General features: G+C 41.2%; 1 protein-coding gene across 1 annotated transcript; it reads left to right on the top strand.

Moving 5' to 3' along the window:
* Window positions 1-9769: 9769 nt before the first annotated feature.
* Window positions 9770-20302, top strand: LOC106800008 (olfactory receptor 2T27-like). Its single transcript, XM_087430342.1, has 2 exons — window positions 9770-9779; window positions 19353-20302. Exons 1-2 carry the CDS (start codon window positions 9770-9772, stop codon window positions 20300-20302), a joined length of 960 nt encoding a protein of 319 aa, XP_087286468.1.
* Window positions 20303-26143: the final 5841 nt, after the last annotated feature.

Below are 26143 nucleotides of genomic sequence, written 5' to 3' on the forward strand. Positions count from 1 at the left end.
ATCTGGTCCTGGGCTTTTCTGTGTTGGGCAGTTTTTGATTACTGATTCAATTTCCTTACTTGTTCTTGGTATGTTCAGAATTTTCATTTTTTCATGATTCAGAATTGGTAGATGTAGGAGTCTAGAGATTTACTCTTATCTTCTAGGCTGTTCAATATGTTGGCTTGTAATTGTTTTTGGTTGTTTCTTATGAACCTTTGTATTTTTTTAGTATCAGTTGTAATGACTCCTTTTCACTTATAATTTTATTTATTTGAGTCTTCTCTCTTTTTTTCTTGGTAATTCTAGCTAAAGATTTGTCAATTTAATTAATCTTTTCAAAAAACCAACTCATAATTTGGTTGATATTTTCTATTGTTTTTCTCATCTCTTTTCATTTATTTCTGCTCTGATCATTTTTATGTCCTTCCTTCTGCTAACTTTGGGCTTAGTTTTTACTTCTTTTTCTACTTCCTTGACATATAAAGTTAGGGTGTTTATTAGAGATCTTTCTTTTTTCTTAAGGGAGACATTTATCACTATAAATTTCCCTCTTAAAATTGCTTTTGCTTCATCCTGTAGATTTTGGTATATTGTGTTTCCATTGTGGTTTTCCCCAAGATATTTCTCAATTTCCCATTTGATTTCTTCTTTGATCCATAAATTGTTCAATAGTGCATTGTTTAATTTCCACAAATTTGTGGATTTTTCCATCTTTCCTCTTGTTGTTGATTTCTAGTTTCATATCTTTGTACTCAGAAAACATTGTTGGTACAATTTCAATCTTCCTAAATTTGCTAAGACTTGTTTTGTGTCCTATCAATATAGTCTATGCTGGAGAATGTTCCGTGTACACTCGAGAAGAAGGTGTATCTGCTGCTGTTGGGTGGAACATTTTGTGGATGTCTGTTAGGTACATTTGGTGTAATGTGTGGTTCAGGTCCAACATTTCCTTGTTGATTTTCTGTTCTATGATCTATCCATTGCTGACAGTGGGGTATTGAAGTCCTCTATTGTGGTGTTGTCTATTTCTCCCTTCAGATCTCTTAGTATTTGCTTAATAGATTTAGGTGCTCCAATGTTGGGTGTGCATATATTTATGACTTTGGTATCTTCTTGATGAATTGACCCCTTTATCATTATATAATGACCTTCTTTGTCTCTTGTTACTGTTCTTGGCTTAAAATCTATTTTGTCTGATATAAGAATGGCTGTGCCTGCTTTCTTCTGGTTTCCACTTGTTTGTGCTATCATCTTTCATCTCTTCACTTTGAGCCTCTGTGTGTCTTTAGAGCAGAAATGGGTCTCCTGTAGGCAGCATATTGTTAGGTCTTGTTTTTTTTTTAAGCATCCAGCCATTCTGTGCCTTTTGATTGGTGAGTTCAATCCAATTACATTTAGAGTGACTGTTAATATGTAAGAACTTACTAATGCCATCTTATCATTTGCCTTCTGGTTGTTTTGTGTCTTTGTTGTTTCTTTTCCTCTGTTTCTGTCTACTTTTGTAAGTCAGTGGTTTTCCATGGTGATTTGCTCTGTTTCCCCTTTTTTTATGTTTCATGAATCTACTCTAGATTTTTGTTCGGTGGTTACCATGAGGCTTACATGAAACATCTCATACATAAAACAGTCCATTTTATGCTGATAGCAACTGATCTTTGTTCATCTATAAAGGTTCCACCCTTTTACCCCTCCTCTTTTTTTTTTTTTTTTTGGAGGATGATCAGCCCTGAGCTAACACCTGTCAATCCTCCTCTTTTTTGCTGAGGAAGACTGGCCCTCGGCTAACATCCGTGCCCATCTTCCTCCGCTTTATATGGGATCCTGCCACAGCATAGCTTGACGAGTGGTGCGTCAGTGCACACCCGGGATCCGAACTGGCGAACCCCAGGCCACTGCAGCTGAGTGCGTGCACTTAACCACTTGCACCACCAGGCTGGCCCCTGTGCCCTTTATATATATTTTTTTTCTTTTCTTTCTTTCTTTTTTTTTTTTTTTTTGCTGAGGAAGATTAGCCCTGAGCTAACATCTATTGCCAATCCTCCTCTTTTTTTGCTGAGGAAGATTAGCCCTGAGATAACATCTGTGTCAGTCTTCCTCTATTTTGTATGTGAGAGGCTGCCACAGCATGGCTGACGAGTGGAGTAGGTCCATGCCTGGGATCCGAACCCATGAACCTGGGCCCCCGAAGTGGAGCGTGCCAAACTTTAACCACTACACCGTGGGGCTGGCCACCCTTTTATATTTTTGCTCTAACAATTTACCTCTTTTTATGCTGTGTATTCGTTAACACATTAGGACAGCTAGTTATTTTTAACGCTCTTCCTGTAACCTTTGTGCTATAGTTAGGTGGATGACACACCGTTCCACTGTAGAGTTACAGTTCACCATTACCAGGGTGTTGTGCACTTTCATATGTTTCATGTTGCCAAACTTTTCCTCTCAGCTTGAAGAGCTCCTGCCACGTCTTGCAAGGCAGGTCTGGAGAGGGAAACCCTCAGCTTTTGTTTGTCTGGGAAAGCATTTACTTCTCTCTCATATCTGAAGGATAACTTTGCCAGATAAAGTATTCTTGGCTGGCAATTTTTATCTTTTAACACTCTGAATGTCATTCCATTCTCTCATGGTCTGTGGAGTTTCTGCTGAGAAATTTGCTGAGAGCCTGATGGGGTTTCTGTGATGGTTACTTTCTTTTTTCCCCTGGCTGTCTTTAAGTTTCTTTTTTTTTTTTTTTTTTTTTAAAGATTTTATTTATTCAGTTTTTTCCCCCCAAAGCCCCAGTAGATAGTTGTATGTCATAGGTTCACATCCTTCTAGTTGCTGTACGTGGGACTCGGCCTCACGTTGGACGGAGAAGTGGTGCCTCGGGGCGCTCCCGGGATCCGAACCCGGGCCGCCAGCATCAGAGCGCGCGCACTTAACCACCAAGCCACGGAGCCGGCCCTAAGTTTCTTTCTTTTTTTACATTTTGACCCCCTTCACCCATTTCTCCCACTCTCCACCCCCTGCCTCTAACAACCACCAATCTGCTTTCTGTATCTATGAGCTTGGTTTGTTTTGGGTTTTTTGTTGTTGTTGTTTAGACTCCACATATAAGTGATATCATACGGTACTTGTCTTTCTCTGTCTGATTTAGCTCACTTAGCATAATGGCCTCAAGGTACATCCATGTTGTCACAAATGGCAAGATTTCATTCTTTTTTACGGCTGAATAGTATTCCATTGTATATATATATACCACATTTCTTTGTCCATTTGTCCATTGATGGCAATGGACACTTAGGTTGTTTTCATATCTTGGCTATTGTAAATAATGCTGCAATGAACATGGGGGTGCAGATATCTTTTTGAGTTAGTTTTTTTGTTTTCTTTGGATAAATACTCAGAAGTGGAATTGTTGGCTAAGGATTTTTTCTTTATCATTGACTTTTGACAGTTTCATTATAGTGCCTCTTGGAGAAGTTCATCTTTTGTATAGAGATAACAGAGTGTCCTATTAGTCTCATGGACTCATCTGTCTGCTTCTTCCCAGGTTTGGGAGATTCTCAGCTCTCATTTCTTTAAATAAACTCTCTGTCCCCTCCTCCCTCTCTTCTCCTTCTGGTACACCAATTATTCTTATATTAGCCTTTCTGATCAAATCCAGTATCTCTCATAGAGTTTCTTCACTTTTAAAAAACATCTTAATTCTCTTTCCTCTTCTAATTGAATTATTTCTATATTCCTACCCTCCAAGTCAGTTATTCTTTCTTCCATCTGGTCTGCCCTGTCATCAACGCTCTCTATCACAATCTTCATTCCATCATTGAATTTTTCAGTTCTAGAAGTTCTGTTTGGTTCTTTTTCATAATTTCAATCTCTTTGGTAAGGAACTCCTTCTGCTCATTAATTTTATTCCTGAGTTCATTGAATTGCCTCTCTGTGTTTTCTTGTGGCTCATTGAATTTCTTCTTAACAGCATTTTGAAATCTTTGTCAGCTAGATCATGATATTCCTTGCCTTGTGTTTGATTGCTAGAGAGTTGTCATTTTCCTTTTGTGATATCATATTTCCTTGATTTTTCATACTTTTTGAAGCTATGTCCCACTTTCACATTTGAAGTAGCAGACAACTCCTTAATTAAGGTATTTTATATCTTCTTTAGTTCTTACAATTCAATAGGCTGGCTATTAGAAACCTTTCTTCTGTATTCCAGATTGTGGTGCTATAGTGCAAGTTTGTGGCTTCTCCTTCTGGAGCTGGCTCACGGGGATGCCTGTACAAGGAGCCAGCAGCTGAGTGGGGGCAAGTGTGGGCTTAGAACCTGGGGCTTTGCGGGTGCCCACAGCCTGGTGGGGGCATCCTTGACTGGGGTGCACCCAGAAGTCTGTGGGCAGACCTCTTGTTGAAGTCCCAAAGCACACAGCAGGAAATGCGTCTTTCAAAGCCCTCCAATATTCTTATCTGCCTCTTTCCCTTTCCTCTCCCTCCCCCAAGTCACAAAGGTCCCTCTTCAGAAATCTGGGTGCTGCTGGAGAAAAATAGGTCCCTCCAGCTGTAACCCACACAACTGGGGAGGCTGGGCAGTCACTCACCACTTTTGCTTTCCACCTCCTCCAGGGGAGAGACGCTGCTTCCATCTTCTCTGCCAGGCAGGCTGGTGCCGAAGCCCAGCCCCGTGCAGGGTCGCCTGGGCAACACTTGGCGGGTGTCCTCCATCTTCTCTGCCTCCAAACTCATCTGTGTCCCGCTCTGAGGGCATGCTAGCTTCTCCCTTCAGGCAGGCTGGTCCTCCACAAATTCTCTATCCCCGTGGGTACCCCTGCCAGTCTTGCTGCCTCCAGCTTCCCTCTTTCCTGAATGACTGAGTGGGACGGGTGGGCTCACTGACTCCCTTGGATCCACAGCCCCCAAAGTCCTGTCCTCTGCCTTTCAGATGCACAGGTGGTAGAAACCTCCCAGGTGTCCAGGCAGAGGCACTTTTGTTCAGGAATGAATGTCCAATTAGTTGTTGATCAGAACGGAGAGAAGAGAAGAACGACTTACACCACCACCGTGCTGATGTCACCCGAAAGCTTGTTCGAGATTGTATTTTTGGAGTGACTTATTAGTTCATGAACTTGGATGTCCAAATCTCTCACCAGGTTTGATAAGTTTTCAGCCATTATTACTTTAAATTAACCCTCTGCCCCTTTCTCTCTCTCTTCTCCTTCTGGACTCCAGTGATGTGTGGATCGTTTGTATTAACGCTGTTCCGTAAGTCCTGTAGGCTTTCTTCATTCCTCTTCATTGTTTTTTGTTTTTGCTCCTCTGACTGGATAATTTCAAAAGAATCAGCTCACTCGGTCTTCCTTCTGCTTGGTCCTGTCTGAGGTTGTAGCCCTCTATTGAGTTCTTCAAGTCAATCATTGTATTCTTTAGTTCCAAACTTTCTGTTTAGTTCTCTTTTATGTTTTCTATCGCTTTGTTGAAATTCTCATTTTGTTCTTGTTTTCCTGACTTTGTTAAATTGTGTCCGTGTTCTCCTGCAGCAATCTGAACATCTTTAGAACGATTATTTTGAACACCTTGCTGGGCGGTTCGTGGGTCTCCGTTTCTCTGGTCAGTCATCGAAGGCTGACTGTGTTCTTTTGGTGGTGTCATCTTCCTGATTCTGGATTCCTAGGGCCTTGCATGATTATCTGTGTATCTGAAAAAGCAGTCCCTCTGACTTTATGGACTGATTTCTTTAAAGAAAGACCTTCACCCACATGTGGGGCACGCTGGGGCGTGCTGTGACCCAGGCTTAGTGACGCAAGTCACCAAGTGCAGGGTGTGTGGTGGCTCTGAGTCTGGGGTATGTGGCATTTTGTTGGCTCAGGCTGCTGAGATCCGCAGCATCAACAACTCTGTGGCCCTAGGCGAGCACTGCCGGGGCCCGCAGTGGCTACAGGGCTTCTGGGGTCCTCAGCACCGCCTCCCAGTCCGGTGGTGAGGGCCAAGGCAGGCAGTGGTGCTGGCTGGAGCCTGTGGTATGCCCACGCTCAGCTGCAAGTGCCTGTGAGTAGCACCGGCTGATTTCTGATGCACACGTAGTGGTGGGCAGTGGCCCGTATCCAGGGCCTGGTCCACCCATGGGCACACCGGCGGCGGTGGGGGCCCAGTGGTCAGTGTGCACTGCTGTGGCTGCAGGCTCGTGCCCTGAGTGCACGGCGGTGGAGGCCAGTGCCTGGAGTCAGGCCTGGTGGTGCAGGTGTGCCGCTGGGGGCTAGCTGTGGGCGAGTCCAGCGGTGCCAGCCAGGGACAGGAGGCAGAGCCAGATGGAGCCCACTGTGGCTGTCGGGTGCAGGAGTGGGGGGTGGGGGTGGGCAGCTGGCCACCGTGAACGCGAGTATGTGTGGGGCAAAGGCCAGTGGAACCTGTGGCTGGCCCGCAGCGGCCCTGCTCGCTGTTGGTTTCCTCTGCAGGGCAGGCTCCTGGGAACTGGTCACTCCTGCTGCACGGCTGCTGCTGGTGCCCTGATAGTCGTCCTTGTTCCTAGCCATCTCCATACGTCTCAGCTTTGCCCTCCTGCGGGTGGGTGAGACCTAAGAGGGACCTTCGTGTGGTGCCCTGAAAGGCCGGGGCAGCTGCTTCCCCCCCACTCTTCCTTTCCTGGTGAGGGAACTGCTTCCAGCTGCGGAGTTTCCTCTTGGCGCTGAGCGGTGCCAGCCTGGGGACAGGCAGAGGCGGTGCAGGTCTGGGAGTGGGGACGCAGCTGTTCTCGCTTCCCTCTTTGCACAGCCGTTCTCAGGATGTTTGCTCCACTGTGCTGCCGGACTCTCCTGAGCTCTCCCAGAGTGTTGTGCTCGTGGGCAGCTGTCTCACTATTGAGCTTTGTGGAGAGACGGAGGCTGGAGTTTCCTGCTTTGTCATCTTGGTGACCTCACTGCTCACCAGGGCTGTGTCTGAGCTGACTGGTGACTTGTGCTTTAGGCCATTATGGGTCTTGGTCCAGGGCCCCAGCTCCCGCTGATTGGATCCTGGCGTTGCCTTGAGTCCTGAAACGGTCTCTCTCTTGCTCTGTCCTAACTACGCCGGTAGCACTGAAGCCACAACGATGATGTTTTCAGAGAACGCTCCTTCTAGAAAGCTGAATCAGCCAAGCCTGTGCTTTGAGATGCGTTTTCCAACAATAATAGAAGCCAGCAAGCTGAGCTGGCATTTTAGGAGCACGTTGTCTGTCACACACCTAGGACACTCACGCTGCAGGCTTAGAAAAGCCAGCAGGAAAGAATCCTTCCTGACAACTCTGGCAGAAAGACTCCCATGGTGGTTAAGGCCTGCCGTGCTCTGCTCAGGGGGCAATTACTGATCTGGTCGCTGTTTGAAAACAATGAGACCTTTGACTGGTCAGAAGGCAGTCAGATGATTTCTTCCCTTCTTCTATTTGGCAGCAGAGAAATGTGTTGCATGTAGCAAGGTGTGCAGTTTAACAGAACTAAGAAGCAACGTTGCCAGGCAGGCAAACGTTTCAGAGATCCTCTTCTCCCGCAGCGTGCCATGTTTCCTGACGACGTTGGTCACCACTGTCCAAACTTGCCATGTGCCTATGTCCTCTTTAGATGAATAACCTTGCTGAACAGGGCATTGTGAGGTGAGCAAGTTTATCTTCACTTCACAAAAAAGGGGTGGAAAGTGAAAAAATATACAAAAATGGCAACTCAGACCGTTTTACGTCTGGGTGAAGTCATTGAATACATCATGGTGACTATGCCCTGATCGTTTCCAGCATCCCCAGAGTGGCTGTCCTTAGTGATGCAGACCTGGACCAACCAGGCACCCGGTTTCCCCAGGAAGGTCACTGCAGGGCTTTTGGACCTAGGGACTCCATCTCCTCCCCGAAACTCTTTGGATACAGATGGCTTCCTAGAGAGGAGAAAATTGCACAAGGTAACCGGGCTGTGAAGGAGAACAGCAACGAGAACCATAGTTTCTGCTCTCAAGACCTCAAATCAGGGAAATCAGGGTTGCAGGGGCTCAGGTCAAGGTGAGGATAGCAGGGAGATCAGAGGCTGCTCTCCTCCCCCCACCCCGCTCCAAGGATGAGGCTCATCCCTGGCGCGGAAGGCCGAGAGCACAGGGGCCTGGCTCGCCCTCTCCCAGCTCGCTTGTGCGGCAGAGCCTTCCCTCCGCGAGAGAGAATCAGAACGCCGCTCCGCACGGCACCCTAAGCAGGGGTGTTACTCTGAGTGAAGTGCGCCATTGTCCCCACCCCACTCCACTCCAAGAATGTACCAGAGAGACAACAGACAACTGAGAAACTCTCCCCACAAACTGCCTTTATTTGGAGCAGAGCTGAGGAGTCTGGCCCTGATTAAACTGCTGTGTGATTTTTCAGGCCTGACCACAGGCAATTGCAGAGGCTCTACCTGAAGAGGCCCTCTCCACTCCAGACGTGCCGCACAGCCCAGCATTGCAGGCTCTGAGGGAGTTTCAGTCAAGGGCTCAGGCCCTTGGCCGGTCGTGCTGTTTGCATTCTTGCATTCCTGCTCCAGGCCCCTTGATTCCTTGCTTTCTCCATGTCAGGTCTTTGGCAGAGGCCTTCTTTAGGTGCCTCTGCTGAAATACCCTTACGGGGGGAGGAGGGGAAGGCCTTGAAGTCACCTTGCATGTGAAGGGAAGTCCTTCACAGCACAAGAACGTCCCGAGAGAATGTGGGGCCACCACCCAGAAGGGGAGGAGGGAAGGGAAACCCAGCAAGAGCGGGATCAAACCTGGCAAGAAGGGGCCTTCGCTGCTGCTGCTCTGCACCCTGCCGCCCTGGCCTGAGTTGGGACTTTGACCCAGGCCAGCTGTGCGTTTTGACCCCTGGTCCCAGGCTGCTGTTTCATCCTGTCTCTCCCCAGGGACAGAGTCACTACTGTGAGCTCCAGTGACCCAGACTCTCATTCCGTGCTGATTTTCACATGCCCACATCTCAGACACCAGCACCACTGCCACAGCAAGTTCTCTTGTGCCACTGCACTTCTGCGTGCCCCTGAGCCCAGGACCCTGACTCGGCTGCTGCGCTGAGCACCAGTGGACCAGACCTGGCACGAAGAGGAATTCCCTCAGCTAGAACTCCCCCAGTGGGCACAAAAGGAGAATAAGAGGACCCCAGCATCTTTCACCACTGAGGGCCCAACAGCTCTAGCTTCCACTGCCACCACACACACCTGCAGTACCCTCATCACCAGGGTCACTGTGGACCTCACAGTCTTTGCTGAAGTTGACCTCAGCTGACAGAGCCTCATGGAGACTACAACACTGTGCTCTCCAGGGAACCAGAGTTGCTAGACCCCACCTAGCAGGTGCCCTCACAGCCACCTTCAACTGAAGGTCTTTCCCCACTGAAGCCAGTCCATAAAGGCTAGAAGAGGTGACTGCCCACTCAAAGGCACAGATATCAATGCACAGCCATTAAACACAAAAAAGCAAGTAAACATGATAGCACCAAAGGAACACAATGATTTTCCAGTAAATGACCCCAAAGAAATGGAAATCTCTGAGTAAATTGGAAAAAAATCCAAAATAATTATATTAAGGAAGCTCAATGAGATTCAAGACAACACAGACAACTCAATGAACTCAGGAAAACAATGTATGAACGAAATTAGAAGTTCAATAAAGAGATAGAGTCATAAAAAAGAACCAAACAGAAATACTGCAGGTGAAAAATATAATGATTGAAATGAAAAATGCAATAGAGAGATTCAATAGTGGGCTCACTCATGCAGAAGAAAGAATCTGTGAACTTGAATACAGGTCTTTTGAAATTATCCAGTCAGAGGAGAAAAAAAAAAAAATAAGAATGGAAAAAAGTGAAGAAAGCCTAGGTGAATTACGGGATGTCAATAAGGGAAATAATATTTGCATTATAGGAGTCCCAGAAGGAGGGGAGAGAGAGAGAGAGAAGGGGCAGATAGCTTATTTAAAGAACTAATGGCTAAAAACTTCACAAATCTGGGGCAATCTATGGACATCTTGATACACGAAGCTTAGAGATCCCCAGATTCAACCCAAAGAGATCTTCATTGAGATAGTTATAATAAAACTCCAAAAATCAAAGACAAAGTCAGAACTTTGAAAGCAGCAATAGGAAAAAAAAACTCATCACATAAAGGGAACACTGATAAGGTTATCAGAAGATTTCTCAGCAGAAACCTTGTAGGTTAAGAGAGAATGGGATGGTATATTCAACATTATCAATGAAAAAAACTGCCAATGAAGACTAATTTACCTGAGAAAGTTTTCTTTCAGAAATGAAGGAGAAAGAAAGACTCTCCCAGACAAACAAAAGCTGAGGGAATTCATCACCACTAGAGCTGCCTTACAAGAAATCCTGAAAGGAATTCTTCACGCTGAAATGAAAGATGCTAATAAGTGACATGAAAACGTGTGAAAGTATAAAATTCACTGGTAAAGGCAAATATATAGTTAAATTCCAAATACTCTAATGTTGTAATGGTGGTGTGTCAACCACGTTGAAATCTAGTAAAAAGATTGAAAGACAAAATTGTTATATTATAGGTACAAAATATTGTTAATGGATACATAATATAAAAAGAGATAAAGAGTGACAAAAACATAAAGTGTGAGGGGAAATAAATGTATAGAGCTTTTTATGCAATTGAAGTTAAGTTGTTATCATCTTAAAATAGACTTTAATATCCAAATGATGTATTATGAAAGCCATATTGTAATCACAAAGCAAAAACCTATAGTAGATACACAGAAGATAATGAGAAAGAAATCAAAGAACACTACTGCATAAAATCATCACTTCACAAAGGAAATCAGCAAGAGAGAATGAAAAGAACAAAGGAACCACAAAATTATCAGAAAACAATGAACAAAATGGCAATAATAAACCCTTACCTATCAATAGCTATTCTAAATGGAAATAGTTTAATTTTTCCAATGAAAAGAAATACAGTATTGAATGAATTAAAAAAAATCAAGTTTTATGTTGTCTATAATACATTCAAATAAGACTAAAGGACACACACTGGATGACAGTGAAGGGATGGAAAAGTATTCCAGGCAAATGAAAACCGAAAGTGAGCAGGGGTAGCTGTACTTGTGTCAGACTAGGTGGGCTTTAAGTCAAAAGCTGTAAGAAGAGACAAGGAAAGCCACTATACAATGATAGGGGGTCAATTTATCAAGAGGATATAGCAATTGTAAATATTGATGCACCCAGTACTGGACCCTCTAAATATATCAAGCAATTAATAGCAGACCTGAAGGCAGAGATAGAGCAATGCAATGTACTATGGGACTTCCATCTGCCACTGTCAACAACAGACATCACATCAAGAATCATTTCTGACCACGACGGCATGAGGCTATCACAGGAGGAAAGCTAGGAAATTCACAAATATGCAGAAATTAAACAACATGCTCCTTAGCAACAAATAGGTCAAAGAAGAAATCAAAAGGAAAATTTAAAAAAATCTTGAGACAAAAGAAAGTGGAGACACAACGTAGCAAAATTATGGGATGCAACAGAAGCAATTCCAAGGGGGAAGATATAGCAATAAACGCCTATATTAAGGAAAAAAAGGGATCTCAAATAAACAACTTTACACCTCAAAGAATGAGAAAAACAAGAACAACTGAGCCTATTGTTATTAGAAAGAAAGAAAGAATAAAGATTAGAGCAGAAGTAAATGAAATAGAGACCAGAAAGACAATAGAAAAGATCAATGAACTAAGAGTTGGTTTCTTGAAAAGATAAACAAAATTGACAACTTTTAGCTAGACTAAGTAAGAAAAAAGAGAAACCACTCACATAAATAAAATTATAAATAAAAGACGAGCTATTGCAACTGATATCACAGAAATACAAAGGATCATAATAGGCTAATATGAACAACTACGTCCAACAAATAGGATAACCTAGAGGAATAGGACAAATTCCTAGAAGCATACAACCTACCAAGACTCAATTATGAAGAAGTGGAAAATCTGAGCAGACTAATAATAACTATGGACTTGAATCAGTAATCCAACACCTCACACCAAATTAAAGCTCAGGACTCGATGGTTTGACTGGTGAATTCTACCAAACATTTAAATAAGAATTAATACTCGTCCTTCTGAAACTCTTCCAGAAAACTGAAGAAGTAGAAGCACTTACAAACTCATCTTATGAGGCCAGTATTATCCTGACGCAAAACCAGACAAAGACACTGTCAGAAATAAAATTACAGGCCAATATCCTTGATGAAAATAGATGAAAAAATCTTCAACAAAATACGAGAAAACCTAATGCGAGAGCACATTAAATGGGTTGTACACCATGATCAAGTGGTATTTATCCCTCAAATGCAAGAATGATTCAACATATGAAGATCAAGGTATGATACAGTATATTAGCAGAACAAAGGGAAAAATTCATATGATCATCTCAGTAGAGGCAGAAAAAGTATTTGACAAAATTTAACATCCTTTTATTATAAAAACTCTCAAAAACTTGGGTATAGAAGGGACATATCTAAAAATGATAAAGGCCTTATATGACAAACTGACAGTTAACATCCTACTCAATAGCGAAGGATTGGAAACTTTCCTTTTACATCAGGAGCAAGACAAGAGTGCTCATTCTCACCACTCTTATCAACATAGTACTGGATGTCCCGAACAATAGGCCAAGAAAAATAAATAAAAGGCATCTAAACCAGAGAGGAAGAAGTAAAATTGTCTGTTTGTAGATGACACGATCTTGTATATAGAAAATCCTAAAGATGCCATCAAAAAACTGTTAGAGCTAATAAATGAATTCAGTTGCAGGATACAAAATCAATATACAAAAATCAATTGCATTTCTGTACACTAACAATGAAATATCTCAAAGAGAAATTAAGAAAGCAATTCCATTTACAATTGCATCAAAACATTAAAATACATAGGAATAAATTTAACTAAGGAGTTGAAAAATCTGTATGCTGAAACTATAAGACATTTATGAAAGGAATTGACGAGGGACAGAGATAAATGGAAAGATCTCATGTTCTTAGATTGGAAGAGTTAATATTGTTAAAATGTCCATGCTACCCAAAGTGATCCACAGAGTCAAGAAAATTCCTATTGAAATTCCAATGGCATTTTTCACAGAAATAGAACAAACTACCTTAAAATTTGGATGGAAGCACAAAAGACTCCAAATAGCTAAAGCAATATTGAGCATGAAGAAGAAAGCTGGAGGCATCACACTCCCTGATTTCAAACTATATTAGAAACTATGGTAATAAAAACAGTATGGTACTAGCATAAAAACAGGCACATAGATCAATGGAACAGATTGAGAGCCCAACAATAAACCCATGCATATGTGGTCAACTAATCTTTGACAATGCATCCAAGAATATTCAATGGGGAAAGGATATTCTTTTTAATAAATGATGTTAGAAAGCTGGATGCACACATGCAAATGAAGGAAGCTGGACCACTATCTTAGACCATTCAGAAAAATTAACTCAAAATGGATTAAGGACTTAAATGTAGGACCTGAAGTTGTAAAATTCCTAGAAGAAAATGTAGGGAAAAAGCTCCTTGACATTGGTCTTGAAGAAGGAAATCCTGTCATTTGTGACAACATGGGTGAAACTGGAGGGCATTATGCAAAATGAAATAAGCTAGATAGAGAAAGACAAATACTATTTGGTATTACTTATAAGCAGAATTTTTTAAAAAGCTGAATTTGTAAAAAGAAAGACTATAATGGTGGTTGTGAGGGGCCGAGGGTAGGAAAATGGGGAGACGTATGTCAAATAGTACAAACTTTCAGTTATAAGATGAACGAGTTCTGAGGATAATGTACAACATGGTGATTATAGTTAATAATATGGCATTGAATACTTGAAATTTGCTGAGAGTAGATATTAAGCATTCTTATCACACACACACAAAAGATTTAACTATATTAGATGATGGATGTGTTAATTATCTTGATCTTGGTAATCACTTCATAATGTATAGATTTATGAAATCATCACATTGTGCACTTTAAATGTATATCATTATATTTGTCAATGATTCCTCATTAAACCTGGAAAAATAATAATAATAAAAAGATGAACAACCCCATTAAGGACTTGAATAGACATTTCTCTAAAGAAGATATACAAAGGTCACACAGGCACTGAAAAGATGCCTAACAACATTAGTCATTAGGGAAATGCGAATCAAAACCACAATGAAATACCACTTCATGCCCACTAGGCTGTCTAAGACAGAAAAAACAGACAATACATGTTTGCAAAGACGTAAAGTAATTGTAACACTCACACATTGCTGGTGGGCTTGTAAAATGGTATGATCACTTTAAAAAACTGTGTGTCACTTCCTCAAAATGTTACACATAGTTACCATTTGACCCAGCAATTTCACTCTTAGTTATATACACAAGAGAAATGAAAATATACGTCCACACAAAAATTTGTACATGATTGTTCATAGCAAATTATTCATAATAGACAAAAAGAGGAAACCAAATACCCATAAGCTGATGAATGTATAAACAAATGGTAGTTTATCCACACAATGGAATATTATTTAGCAATGAAAAGGAATGAAGCACTGATACATGCTACAACATACATGAAGCTTGAAAACGTTATGCTAAGTGAAAAGAAGCCATACACAAAAGACTACATGTTGTACTATCTCATTTATATGAGTTTTCCAGATTAGGAAACAGAAAGCAGATTAGTGTTGGCCTATGGCTGGGGAAGGGAAGGGTGGAGACTGACCATTACTCGATATAAGATTTCTTTTTGCAATGATGAAAACGTTCTAACACTAGATTGTGATGATGGTTGTACAGCTCTGAAAATACTAAAAAAATTTAATTGTATACATTACATAGGTGAATTTTATTTATTTATTTATTTATTTTTGTGAGGAAGATCAGCCCTGAGCTAACATCCATGCCAATCCTCCTCTTTTTGCTGAGGAAGCCCTGAGCTAACATCTATTGCCAGTCCTCCTCCTTTTTTTCTTCCCTTTTTCTCCCCAAAGCCCCAGTACATAGTTGTATGTCATAGTTGCACATCCTTGTAGTTGCTGTATGTGGGACGCGGCCTCAGCATGGCCGGACAAGCGGTGCATCGGTGCGCGCCCAGGATCTGAACCTGGGCCACCAGTAGCAGAGCATGTGCACTTAACCACTAAGCCATGGGGCTGGCCCCATAGGTGAATTTTATGATATTTGAATTATACCTCTATAAAGATGTTTTATAAAAGACATGATTAAGAGAATAAAATTACAAGCCATAGAGTGGGAGAATATATCTGCAAAGCATACAGCTGACAAAGAACTTGTATGCAAAACATACCAAAAATTCTGAATTATCAATAATTAGAATATATACATTAAATGGACAAAAGATTTGACCTGATAATTCACCCAAAGCAATTAAAAGATGATCAAACCTATTAGTAATTTGAGTAGTACAAATCAAATTTAAATCACATAACATACCACTACGCATGTTAGAATGGCTAAAATCCATAACTGACAATACCAAATGCTGGCCAGGGTGGGAAGGCAAGATGGTACAGCACTTTCAAAGGCAATTTCACAATTTCCTGTCAAGTTAAATACACACTTGCCATAAAAACCAGCACTCCTCCTCCTGGGTATTTACACAGTGAATAAATAACACGGTGTTGGATAAGTAACACAAGGTTTAACACGCATATATATCAGACCATACTCACGAAAATGAACGGTTTAATAAATAAATGGGGAAGAAGGGACAAAAATTCCTTACAGAATTCCAAATAATAAGTAGGTAGATACTCCCTGAAGGGGGAGCTTAAGTCCTTACCCCCTTGAATACGGACTGCACGTAGAGATTCAGTCTCAAAAATGGAGTATGGAAAGGGGAAAATAGTAACTTTAAAATGGAAGATCCTGATGTGTGATGTGTGATGAAGGTCAACACACCACCGAGAACGCGTGCTGATGTCATCTCTGCCCTGGTCTGACACACGCCATCTGTACAGTAACCATCCCCAATGCACAACTCCAATCCAGCCATAACAAAGCACCTGAGAAACTCAGATGGAGGGACATTGCACCAAATATCTGACCAATACACTTTGAAGCGTCAAGGTCATGAAAAAGTGGGAAGACTGAGAAACTGTCATGGATCAGAGGACACTAAGGAAACAGATGACTGAATGAAATGTGTCCTGGATGGAATCCTGGAACAGAAAAAAAATGACATTAGTGGAAAAATTGGTGAAATCCCAATGAAGTCTGGAGTTTGGTTAACAGTAATGCAGCAGTGTTAACTTCTTAGCGTTGACAGACTCACTGTGGTGACATGACGAGGAGCTGGTGGGTGGGGTTCTCTGTATTATTCTTGCATCTTCTCTGTAAACCTAAAAATCATTCCAAAATAAAAATGCATTTTAAAAAGCTAGACATGAGGCATAACCTCATATGTGTGTATATTGAATAGCAAGAGGTCAGATGATGCACAACAATTTGTTATCAATAATTACCTCCAGGGAGAGAGGTGGAAGAGAGAGGACGATAGGTGGATTTCACTAGTTACTCCTTGTAATTGTGTATTTTAAAAATCTTTTACACTGCAAATATATTTATAGATTACTTGTGGAAAACCATTAGAAACGAAATTATTTGAAAACCAAGATGGCCAGGTTTCATGATGGCTGTTTGTCCTGAGGGACAAACTTTTTGAATCTGCAAGAGAGAAATATCCCCTCCATATGCGGCGGCTACTGGAGAAAGTAAATTTCACCGTCTTCATGTAAATTCAGTAAGAGTTCACAAGAATATAATTTCTTGTTGATGACTCAGAAAATCAATCCCAAATAAATGAAACCCCAGGAGAGGCCAAAATATGGAACATATCCAAGCAACCCAGGAGAATAAAGTCCTGGATAAACAGGGTAATTTCCCCCGTAGAGTCTTGTTTTGGGCAAAATCCACTGCAGTGGAGGTAAACAATTCAGTTAATAGTGCTTAGGGACCGACCTCCTCTGTGGTTTCCTATTTGTCTCCAGGACCCTCTGGGCACTTGCTGTCGTCATATGATCTCAGAAATACTGCCTGCAGGTGGAAACCAAAATGCTCAAGTCTCCCAACATCAAGCCTCTCTCCAGAAGTAACCGGGAGCACTGCTACTTGGGAACACGATGTGCTGAGGAAAATCGAGAGTGTGGGCATGCGAGCTCAGGTAAATGAGAAAAAGATTGACCTGGCTTCCAACCATCACATCTGCTGGTTTGCCCTTGTCTGGATCGTATTTCCCCTTAATAGAGTCCTTTGTAGCAACTTGAGAAGCCAGGGGACAATATTTAGTTCAATTAACTGGGTGCAACTTTAAGAATATAGAACAGGGGCCAGCCTGGTGGTGCAGTGGTTAAGCTCGCGTGCTTGCTTCGGTGGCCCAGGGTTCGTGGGTTCGGATCCTGTGCGCGGACCTACACACCACTCATCAAGCCATGCTGTGGCATCCCATATACAGAAAATAGAGGAAAATGGGCACAGATGTTAGCGATGGCCAATCTTCCTCACCAAAAAAAAAAAAAAAAGGAACAAACATTAAGAACATTTTTACAGAATTAAATCTCCTCTTGGATCTGGCTCCTTCTTCAGCTCCCACTTCCTTGTCCCTAAGAGCTTTCCGTATCCTCTACCTGGAAATACTGTGATCAGCTGATGGGAAGACAGAATTATTGGGTCCTACAAGTAAATGAACCTAAAAACCTCAACGAAGCAGCGTTCACAGTAAGTCCTCAGTGTATCTTCACGTTTCGATAAGAATTACACATCACCGCTGGTGCGCCAGGAAACCTCTTGGTGGTGTTGGTTGGGAGAGTGGGAATCTCAGTGGACTGTTCATGTCCCAGTCAGTTTTCCTTTTGAAATTTGACCTTCACCCCACCCTTAACTGCATTCTCCTACCCTACAGGTTTGTTGTGGATTTATGTTTCCTTAATGCCTAAATACCATCTGAGCAATTAGTGACATGGCCATAAAACAATTCATTCCATGCTCCTAGCTGCTTAGAGTAGAACCTCCATTTCTCCTTCCATAAACTTGTGGGAGGGGTATCCTCCCTCTCGAGCATAGGCACAATCTACTCTCTCATTTACAGCTTACGGAATCTGATTCAGTTATTGTTTCTGGATTTATCCTGATGTGGTTCATATTGTGTTTCTATGACTAAACCTAAAGGAAAACAGAGCACTGACTATCCGCTCCTTCCTTGGTTGGTGTGTACTACTAAAGAAGATGACCTCCCAGGTTCCATTCGGGTGTGGGGAGAACAGGGGCATTTCGCTCTCTTCTACATCTACAGTTTCTTCCACGGATATATGTAACCAGAGCCACAGGCCAAGGCCCGCTAAGAGAAGAGCTCATGCGGTTGTTTGTTGCTTGTCTGGATATATCAAATGACCACATATGACCTCAAGGCATTCACCACAGTGAAATTAGTTTCTTTCTTTTCTTTATTTTTTTTTTTTGGTGAGGAAGATCAGCCCTGAGCTAACATCCGATGCCAATCCTCCTCTTTTCTGCTGAGGAAGATTGGCCTGGGCTAACATCTGTGCCCATCTTTCTCTACTTTATATGTGACGCCGCCACAGCATGGCTTGACAAGTGGCACGTCGGCACGCTCCCGGGATCTGAACCTGCGATCCCTGGGCCACGGAAGCAGAGTGCGTGCACTTAACTGCTTGCGCCACTGGGCCGGCCCCTGAAATTAGTTTCTGATCATAGGAAATCCATAGATCTTCATCATTGGAGCTTAACAGAACACATTAAACAGAAGACTAAGAATTAAATTATGGAATATCTGAAAACCCAGCATTAAGACCATGACATTGAGGATGGGGGTGCTAGGAGCTCTGAGGGACATCTTGTATTAATTGCTTCCAATTTCTTCTTCCCTCCCCATCCTTTTATGGTTCACTGTGGATGGTGTTTATGTCCGCACCACATTGATATTGGGCTTCTATGTGTGACTTGCTTTAGTTGGTGAAATGTGGTTGAAGGTGATAGTCAGTTCTGAGCTCAGGCCTATGGGGAATCTGCTTCCCCTTTTTGGCTTCTGCTGTCTTCCTTGAGAAGAGCAAGCTCCAGAATGAGAGATGTGTGGTGGAGTACATCTGCACCTGACTTGGCAGCCTAAAGCAAAAAGCCTTAGCTGACCCGCAGACGTGGCAGCAAGAAAATGCCTGTTTGCTGTCATAAGCCACTGAGGTGTGGAGTTATTCTTCACCTCAAATTATTACAGCAATGACTGACCGACAGAAAATACTTTGCAAGGGCCTTGTACCGTTTCCTTGACTTTGTTCTCCTTGCCTCTTCCTTTGGTTCCACCAGGTCAGTCTGAGCCACGAGGGAGGAAATGAGACACTAACAGCAGATTTTATTCTCTCAGGGCTCTTCCCCAATATGAAGTACGTCAGCATCCTTATCTACACCACCATCCTGATCTACCTTGCTGCAGTCGCTGGGAACTTGATTCTGCTCCTCCTGATATGGGTGGACCCGAGGCTGCACACCCCCATGTACTTTCTGCTCAGCCAGCTTTCTCTCGTAGACCTGGCCCTCATCAGCAGCACTGTTCCAAAGATGGTGATGAACTTTTTCTCTGGAAGGAAGAACATCACACGTCTGGCCTGCGGAACACAGATATTTTTCTTCTTCACTTTTGGGGGTGCTGAATGCATCCTCTTGACCCTCATGGCCTATGACCGATACGTGGCTGTCTGTAACCCCTTGAGGTATGCAGTCATCATGAACCACAGGGTCTGTCTGCAAATGGCCATATTGTCTTGGATTGCAGGCATTTTAGCTTCCACAGCCCACACATCCTATACCATGAATCTGCCTATCTGTCGCTCCAGAGAAATCCACCATTTCTTCTGTGAGATGCCAGCAATCATGAAGATCTCATGCAAAGACACTTCCACCTATGAGCTGGTGGTCTTTGTGATGGGCGTTGCATTTATCATCATCCCTTTTGGACTTATCATGGCTTCCTACACCTTCATCTTCCTCACTGTCGTTTGTATGAAACCCCTCCAAGGCCGGAACAAAGCTTTGGCCACCTGCTCCTCCCATCTTACAGTGGTAAGTTTTTATCTAGGACCATGTGTTTATATGTACATGATGCCTGGTTCCTCCCACAGCCCTGAGCAAGAGCAGGCTGTGTCTGTATTTTGCACTGTCCTCACACCCATGTTAAATCCACTCATCTACAGCCTGAGAAACAAGGATGTGGTGGGCGCTTTTCAGAAAGTCCTGAGGAAACGTCCAGTATCTAAACAGAACACAAAAATATCACAGTAGAAAACAACTGTTGAGAGGGTCAAAGAGCAAGGACTCCAGGAGCATCCACAATCGCGTTCTCCAGCGCGAGGAAATTTGCTGTAGCCCCGTGGGCAAACTGTCGTTGAATTCAACTGACAATATTAATTCAATAAATAACAGTTTGTTAAGAGATTTTTCTCAGTGTGTAAACATTTGTTTCCCAAATGGATCAGTTCAATTGCTATTCTTCAGACCAGTTCGCGAGCATAGACTAAGTTCCAATCATCTCTTTTTATACCTGAAATACTTAGACATTTCTCACTGCCCTTGAGTCTCAGTCCTGGTGGGTGTTATTGGTGATTCGGTTTCCATTGTTAGAAGCACCAACTTCCGGGAACAGACAGATGTGACTGGTATGTAAAAAAGAATGGATCTCGTCAGGGACAATTGTAGCATAACTTTGTTTCTCTCTTGAATACCCTGGCAAACTCAACATGTTGGCTCTATTCTCCCTACTTGTCTTGGGTAGAAACTTTCCTGGTCATCCTCAGATAAGCAAGAGTCCTAAGCTCAGGTAAAGTGCAAGAAGACTCTCCCTGTGGAGACTGACACACCTAGCTTTGAGTAAAAATATTGTCTGCCATGGGCAAGAGAAGTGCAGTTGGCTTTCCTCTAGACTTTACAAGCTCCCCAAGCCCTCACTGGCTCTGGCTTCAGATCCCTCGTCCAGGGAGTGCAGTTGTAACTCAAGATAGGGAGTAGAGATAAGGGCCTCAAAAAGCTACACCTACCTGCTGCCTATCTGGAGAAAGTACCCTCTGGCCATGGCAAATATTCACCAGACTCTCTGGAATCAGTGCATATTCAGAGCTGTATTTTTCTTCATGGGATACTTGTAAGCTCTTACAAGACACTGTTATTCATCTATAATAAATGTGTAAATAGGTCACCTTTGATGCAGAGAGATAAAAGTGATTGGAGTCTTTTTGGGTTTGGCAGTCTATGTAAAGTAGTTGTAAGATTCACCAAAGAATGGAACAGGTTGAACCATGAATAAGGGTGAAGTGACAAATAGAGATGAGCAAAGTTTCATAGTTGTTATATGAACATTAGAGAGGTGTTGGGTTGGACTCCTCAGGAGATCCATGCCTGCTGTGGACACACGAGCAAACACCAACGGCTGCCTCAGACCGGAGTGGATGATGCCTCCACTGCACGGAACATAAGGTGGAGACAGGAAGGCTGACTAGCTGCTGCGAAGACCAGGGCTGTGAGGGACATCCAGGCAAGGCTTGTCTCTGACATTGTGACAGTGCCGTCTAAAGCAATCCCACCTTTCATATGACAAAAGAGGATAAAGTCCTGTTGGAATTGTGAGTCCCAAAAGTAAGGCCCAGGTCAAGATTCTCCTGATGAAGAAGGATTTTCTTTAGTTTTTCTGTGACCAAGGAAATGGTTCTGATATCAGCCCATATGAATCCTGATGAAACTTAACGATTGAAATATATTGCAAAATCCATTGTCATCAATAGGCAGTTGTACCTCACAAAAAATTACAATTAAATTGTAGTATATATTATTTAACGTATGTCAGATCATCAAAAACCAAAAAGCACTCTAAAATCTACTGGTGGATATGACGTGTAGAAAACGGCAACTTTTGCTTTGCTAGTATAAATGTGTACTGTTATGGCCTTTTTGGAATGCAATTTATTAAAATTAAATATTGTTTCACATTCTTCTAAGGAATTCTCCTTTTGGGGATTTTCCAGAATAAATGAAAAAAAAAGTGTCAATACTTAACATACGTAAATACATGTTTATTGTGGAATTGTTAACTCAAAGACTGGCAACAACCAACAACCAGTGGTAATGGCTGAATAAATTGTGGTGTACCCACATCATGGATTGCATAGCTGTTATAAAGAATGAATGAAAACTATACCAGACAACTAGAAGGATCTCCAGAAGGAATTTTTGGGGAAGAACACAAGGGTTGGGGGGGAAACGTATATAATAAAAGTCTGTATTTTGGTAAAAAAATAACGACCCATAAGCTGCTATAGATGTGTACATTTGTGTGTGTGTGAGTGTACTCAACTATCTTTTTTCCAGATTTATTGAGATATAATTTACATACAACATTGTGTAAGGTTTAAGGTGCACAATACGATGATTTGATACATGTGTATATTGCAAAATGTTTATTGCAATAAGGTAAGTTAACACATCCTTCACTCACGTAATTATCATTTTGTCGTTGCTGTCATAGTAAGGACAGTAGAGCTTTACTCTCAAAGCGGCTTTCAGATATACCACACAGTACTGTTAACTAAAGTCGCCTCCTGTGCTGCAGATCCCCAGAACTTACTCAACTTACAGCTGAAAGTTTGTACACTTTGGCAAATACTGCCCATTTTCCCCACCCCTCAGCCCCTGACAACCACCATTCTACTCTAAGTTTCTATAAGTTTGGTGTTTTTAGGTTCCACATATATGTGAGCTCATTAAGTATTTGTCCTCATTTAGCATAATGTCTTCAAGGTCTATCTATGTTGTCACAAACGGCAGAATTTCCTTCTTTCTCATGGTTGAATAATATTCCATTGTGTGTCCATATTATATATATATATATATATAAACACTGTATCTTCTTTATCCATTCATCCATTGACAGACTCTTAGGCTGTTTCCATGTCTTGGCTATTGTGAATGATGCTGCAATGAACATGAGAGTGCAGGTGTCTTTGGAGATTATGATTTGATTTCCTTTGGATATATACCCAGAAGTGGGATTGCTAGATCCTATGGTATTTCTATTTTTAATTTTTTGAAGAACCTCCATACTGTTTTTCATAGTGGTTGTACCAATTTGCATTCCCAACAGTGCGCTAGGGTTCCCTTTTCTTTACAATCTCATCAGCACTTATTTCTTGTCTTTTTGATAATAGCCATCGTAACAGGTGTGAGGTGCTATCTCATTGTGGTTTTGATTTGCATTTCCCTGATGATGAGTGATGTTGAGAACCTTTTCATATACCTGTGGGCCATTTGTATGTCTTCTTTGGAAAAATGTCTATTCAGGTCCTTTGCCCACTTTTTGTTTGGGTTATTTATTTATTTTTATTTTTTGCTATTGAGTTATATTTGTTCATTGTATATTTTGGATATTAACCCCTTATCCAATATGAAGTTTGCAAATATTTTCTCCTATTCCATAGGTTGCCTTTTCAATTTGTTGATAGTTTCTTTTGCTGAGCAGAAGCTTTTTAGCTTGATGTAGTCCCATTGTTTATATTTGCTTTTGCTGCCTTTGTTTTTGGTGTCAAATCCAAAAAATAAGTGCCAAGATGAATGTCAAGGAGCTTACCTCCTGTTTTCTTCTGGGAGTTTTATGGTTTCAGGTCTTATGTTCAAGTCTTTAATCCATTTTGAGTTGATTTCTGTGTATGGTGAAAGAGAGGTGTCCAGTTTCATTCTTCTGCATGTGGCAATCCAGTATTCTCAACGTCATATATTGAAGAGACTGTTCTTTGCCCGTTATATATTATCGGCTCTTTTGTTGAAAATTAATTGACCATTTATGCATGGGTTTATTTCTTGGTGCTTGATTCTGTTCCATTGATCTATGTGTCTGTATTTATGCCAATACCATACTGTTTTGATTACTATAGCTTTGTAATATAGTTTGAAATCAGGCAGTGTGATGCCTGCAGCTTTGTTCTCTCTCAAGATTGCCTCAGCTGTTCGAGGTCTTTTGTGGTTCCATACAAATTTTAGAATTGTTGGTTCTATTTCTGTGAAAAATGCTGTTGGAATTTTGATAGGCATTGCATTGAATCCATAGATCGCTTAGAGTGTTATGGAAATTTTAACAATATTAATTCTCTTATCCATGAGCACGATATATATTTCCATTTGTGTCTTCCTCAATTTCTTTCTTTAGTGTCTTAGTTTTCAACATATAGCTCTTTCACCTTCTTGGTCAAATTTATTCCTAAGCATTTTATTCTTTTTGATGCTAATGTAAATGAGATTGTTTTCTTAATTTCTCTTTCTAAAGTTTGCTGTTAGTGTATAGAAATGCAACTTGTTTTTGTATGTTGATTTTGTATCCTGCAGCTTTACCGAATTCTTTTACTGATTCTAACAGGATTTTGGTGTAGTCTTCAGGGTTTTTCTATATATAGAAACAGAGACAATTTTACTCTTCCTTTCTGATTTGATGGCTTTTATCTCTTTTTCTTGCCTAATTGCTCTGGCCAGGACTTCCTGAACTATGCTGAATAAAAGTGGTGAGAGTGTCATCCTTTCTTGTTCCTGATCTTAGAGGAAAAGCTTTCAGCTTTTCACCATTGAATGTGTCAGCTGTGGGCTTGTCATGTACGGCTTGTATTATGTTGAGATATGTTTCCTCTATACTCACTTTATTCAGAGTTTTTATCATAAATGGATGTTGAATTTTGTCAAATGCTTTTTCTGCATCTATTGAGATGATCATATGATTCTTATCTTTCATTCTGTTAATGTGATGTATTACACTTATTCATTTGCAGATGGCGAACCATCCTTGCGTCCTAAGGACAGATCACACTTGGTCATGATGGATGTATTTAAGGTGTTGTTGAATTCAGTTTGCTAATATTTTGTTGAGAATTTTTGCATGTATATTCATCAGGGATACTGGTGTATAGTTTTCTTTTCTTGGGGTGTCCTTATCTGCCTTTGGTATCAGTAAAATACTGGTCTCATAAAATAAGTTTGGAAGTGTTCCCTCTTCTTCAATTTTTTAGGAAAAGTTTGAGAAGGATTGGTATTAATTATTCTTTAAGTGTGTATAAAATTCACCAGTGATCCTGATGAACATAGATGCAAAAGTCCTCAACAAAATATTAGCAAACCAAGTTCAACAATACATTAAAAGGATCATATGCCATGATCAAGGGGGGTTTATCTTAGGGATGCAAAGATGATTCAATATCCTCAAATCAATCAACATGATACACCACATTAGTAAAATGAAGGACAAAAATAAAAAAATATTAGAACTAATAAATGAATTCAGTAAAGTTGCAGGATACAAAATCAATATACAGAAATCTGTTGTGTTTCTATACACTAATAATGAACTAGCAGAAAGAGAAATTAAGAAAACAATTCTATTTACAGTTGCACCAAAAAGAATAGAATACCTAAGAATAAATTTAACCAAGGAGGTGAAATACCTGTACTCTGAAAACTATAAGACAATGATGAAAGAAATTGAAGATGATGCAAATAAATGGAAAGATATACCATGCTCATGGGTTGAAATAATTAATACTGTTAAAATGTCCATACTATCCAAAGCAATGTACAGATTCACTGAAATCTCTACAAAAATGTCAATGGCATTTTTCACGGAAGTAGAACAAATAATCCTAAAATTTATGTGGAACCACAAAAGACTCTGAATAGCCAAAGCAATCTTGAGAAAGAAGAACAAAGCTGGAGGTATCACACTCCCTGATTTCAAACTATACTACAAAGCTATAGTAATCAAAACTGCATGATGCTGGCACAAAAATAGACACATAGATCAATGGAACACAATTGAGAGCCCAGAAATAAACTCACACTTATATGATCAATTAATCTACAACAAAAAAGGCAAGAATATACAATGGGGAAAAGACAGTTTCTTCAACAAATGGTGTTGGGAAAACTGGACAGATATATGCAAAAGAATGAAACTGGACCACTTTCTTTCACTATACACAAGAATAAACTGAAAATGGATTAAAGACTTAAATGTAAGACCTGAAATCATAAAAATCCTAGAAGAAAACATAGGCAGTGAGCTCTTTGATGTCAGTCTTAGCAATATTTTTTGGATCTGTC

This window comes from Ceratotherium simum, chromosome 4 (genome assembly GCF_057802395.1).
Source record: "Ceratotherium simum simum isolate JZ-2026a chromosome 4, ASM5780239v1, whole genome shotgun sequence".
Taxonomy (NCBI): domain Eukaryota; kingdom Metazoa; phylum Chordata; class Mammalia; order Perissodactyla; family Rhinocerotidae; genus Ceratotherium; species Ceratotherium simum.